The sequence below is a fragment of the Camelina sativa genome, chromosome 3, assembly GCF_000633955.1.
Source record: "Camelina sativa cultivar DH55 chromosome 3, Cs, whole genome shotgun sequence".
NCBI classification, from domain to species: Eukaryota; Viridiplantae; Streptophyta; class Magnoliopsida; order Brassicales; family Brassicaceae; genus Camelina; species Camelina sativa.
Genome location: NC_025687.1, coordinates 13,322,168 through 13,325,057, shown reverse-complemented (window position 1 = coordinate 13,325,057; position 2,890 = coordinate 13,322,168). Strand labels below are relative to the sequence as shown.

General features: G+C 34.8%; 1 protein-coding gene across 1 annotated transcript in view; it reads right to left on the bottom strand.

Annotated features, from left to right (window-relative positions):
• LOC104757192 (NAC domain-containing protein 10) overlaps positions 465 to 2,890 on the bottom strand; it is a gene marked incomplete at its 5' end in the record, with an annotated part of 5,620 nt that continues 3,194 nt past the window's right edge. The window contains 2 exon segments of the mRNA XM_019243704.1: positions 465 to 1,317; positions 1,771 to 1,923. Coding sequence (XP_019099249.1) covers positions 764 to 1,317; positions 1,771 to 1,923 — 707 coding nt within the window.

Here is a 2,890-nt window from a genome sequence, read left to right as displayed (position 1 = left end):
TCTCTCTCTCTCTCTCTCTCTCTCTCTCTCTCTCTCTCTCTCTCTCTCTCTACAGTGACCTAACAAAATCTAAATCTAGTTACAATCAGAAGGTTCAGAACTAAAAAAAGATAAAATCGAGAGAGACAGAGATCAGAGAGAGAGATCAGAGAGAGAGAGAGCAAGAGACAAAGATGTGAAGGTGATATAGAAAGAGAGGCAAGTGAATGTTNATTTTTTTAGTAAGTTGAGGTAATGTTAAGCTCCCATACATTTTTAATTAATTTTATAATAATCAAATTTTCATACTAAAATAAAAAACCTTTCATATCTTTTTATTATTATTATTTTTACCTTTCATATCTTCAATTCAGTGCACACACGTTTAACGCCACGCCCAAATTCTTCATGGAAGTGACGAGCTCCAAATCATTTGCATCAAATTCTAAAGAAGAGCAAAGAGTTCCATGTGTTCCAATTTCCAATTCCATATAATATCCTTTATTTATTAGCTTAAATTATTACAACAATTGAAAAAGAAGATCTATTACAGTATTGTTTAGACATATATTATTCAGAAATAGAAAAAAAAAAAGATCAGTAATGTCTGGCGAGGTTAAAGTTACTCCCCCAGGTAAATCCCCAAAAAAAGCTTAAAACCTAAATCTCCCAAAAGCTTTTGAGATAGTTTACTATGGTAGTTACCCAACACCTACACAAAGAATCTGTGCCCTCTCATTCTTTTCCTCATCTTTACTCCATCTCCATTTATATTTATTAGGTTCTATTGATTCTTCATGAAGCTTTCTTTACCCTTACTTGCATCACAAGTAAACCTAAGAAACGAACATGACCCATCGCCTTCATGAACCACCAACTCTCGAATCACCTGCGACGCCTCTTCACTTTTCCCTCCATGCTCATACCCAAAACCGGTCTGAGTATTTTCATAACTAAACCGGTTTAGGTTTACAAGATTCTTTGGTTTAGGTTCGGTTGAATTGCCGCATTGCCTAGGTTGTGTTTGGTAGAAGACTTTAGATAGGACTGGTTCACCGTCTTTTTCGTCCTCACTGTTGCCTAAATGATACTGATGCATCACCCAATTCGTCTTCTCCGGCTTCTTCTGGCGACCATAGTTGGTGTAGAGCACTAGGATCTTCTTGAAACCGGCTTCTCCTGATTGCGAAAAAACGGGTCGGGTCTTGCCCGTTTTGTGCCACCTTGTCTCGTGTCCTTCCTCATCTGTACTCACTTTTCTTCGTTTTCGTGTTCCGGTCGTATAAGCCTTTGATGGCCGATGGAAGAAGTGCCGTACTTGCCCGTCTTTGCTTACTCCTACTTGACGTAAGATAGCCATGATAAGTCAAGCATATGTTGATTTGATCACCAATAATATTGGATTTGATGAATTCTTTTTTATAATCATTGTAATCTTACACCAAATTTGTAGAGAGACAAAAAAAATTCTAGATTTAATCATTTGTGTTTGGATAAATCCAAAAATCACAGTTATGAATAAAGTTTATCTATAAAACAGCTAGCACGACAAAAATACATATCTAGCAATATCATTTTATTATATAACCAAAATAAACAAAAAATTGTTTGTGTATAATCCATATATATGCAAACATGTGTTTAAAAAAAAAAGAGAGTTATTTTTGGATAATTCTTAATGTTTTTCATGGTGCTAATTGAGCAAGTTTCTTTTTATATAAATTGTTCTCTCTTTTTTATTCTTTGTTCTGTATTTGATATTACAAAAAAAAAAAAAAGAACGTTACGTACCAGGAAGTTTCTCAGGATGCGTATAACAAATTCCATTCTCTCCTTCGAGCGTTGGTATAAATTCATCGATCAAGGGATGAAGTTTTCGCTTATCCGATGAGACCTTCGCCTCCAAATGCATAAGGATCTCTTTATCCGACGGGTCAAATTTGACTCCNGTACTAAACTAATATTTTAGGGGGGTTGCGTGGACGTCAAGTTAATCAATGGTGCATGTATATACGTTTGCAACATATAATTATTAAATGCATTTTTCCGAATTTTGATTATGACTATTTTGAACCATATTTTCTTTTTCTAGCTAGTTTTCACAGTTTAAATAATATTGCATGTGTTAGTTAGATTTGTGTGAAATTTGTTAACTATGGGGTCTAACCATAATTAGGAAAAACCCTTATGCAAGAGAATATTAAACTAAATCAGGATATATATATAATTTATAAATAAATATAAAAAAGGAGAGAAAGTAATCTCTTCAAAATCAAGAAAGGTGACGAGAGAGATGGAGTGTCGTTATTGAAATTCATTTTCTTTTCCTAATTAACAATTTTAATTGTCAGTTTTAATCATTTTGTATTCACAAAGATATCACATATTCATATATATGCCATATACATCATCTTGATTGATCCTGTAACAAATAAACTAAAGACAAAATCCAAGAACCTAGATCGTGTGAATTATGAGCAGGGGCGGATCTACGTTTATAGCAGGTGGGGCACGTGCCCCAAACACATTTATAAAATTTATTTATGCAATGAACTAACAATGTTTGTTTCTTGGTCTTTTTGGAAAAAGTGCCCCATACTAAGAGGAAGGTCACTGGTTCGAACCTAACAACCTGCAGTTAAAACTCNAAAAACGGGTCGGGTCTTGCCCGTTTTGTGCCACCTTGTCTCGTGTCCTTCCTCATCTGTACTCACTTTTCTTCGTTTTCGTGTTCCGGTCGTATAAGCCTTTGATGGCCGATGGAAGAAGTGCCGTACTTGCCCGTCTTTGCTTACTCCTACTTGACGTAAGATAGCCATGATAAGTCAAGCATATGTTGATTTGATCACCAATAATATTGGATTTGATGAATTCTTTTTTATAATCATTGTAATCTTACACCAAATTTGTA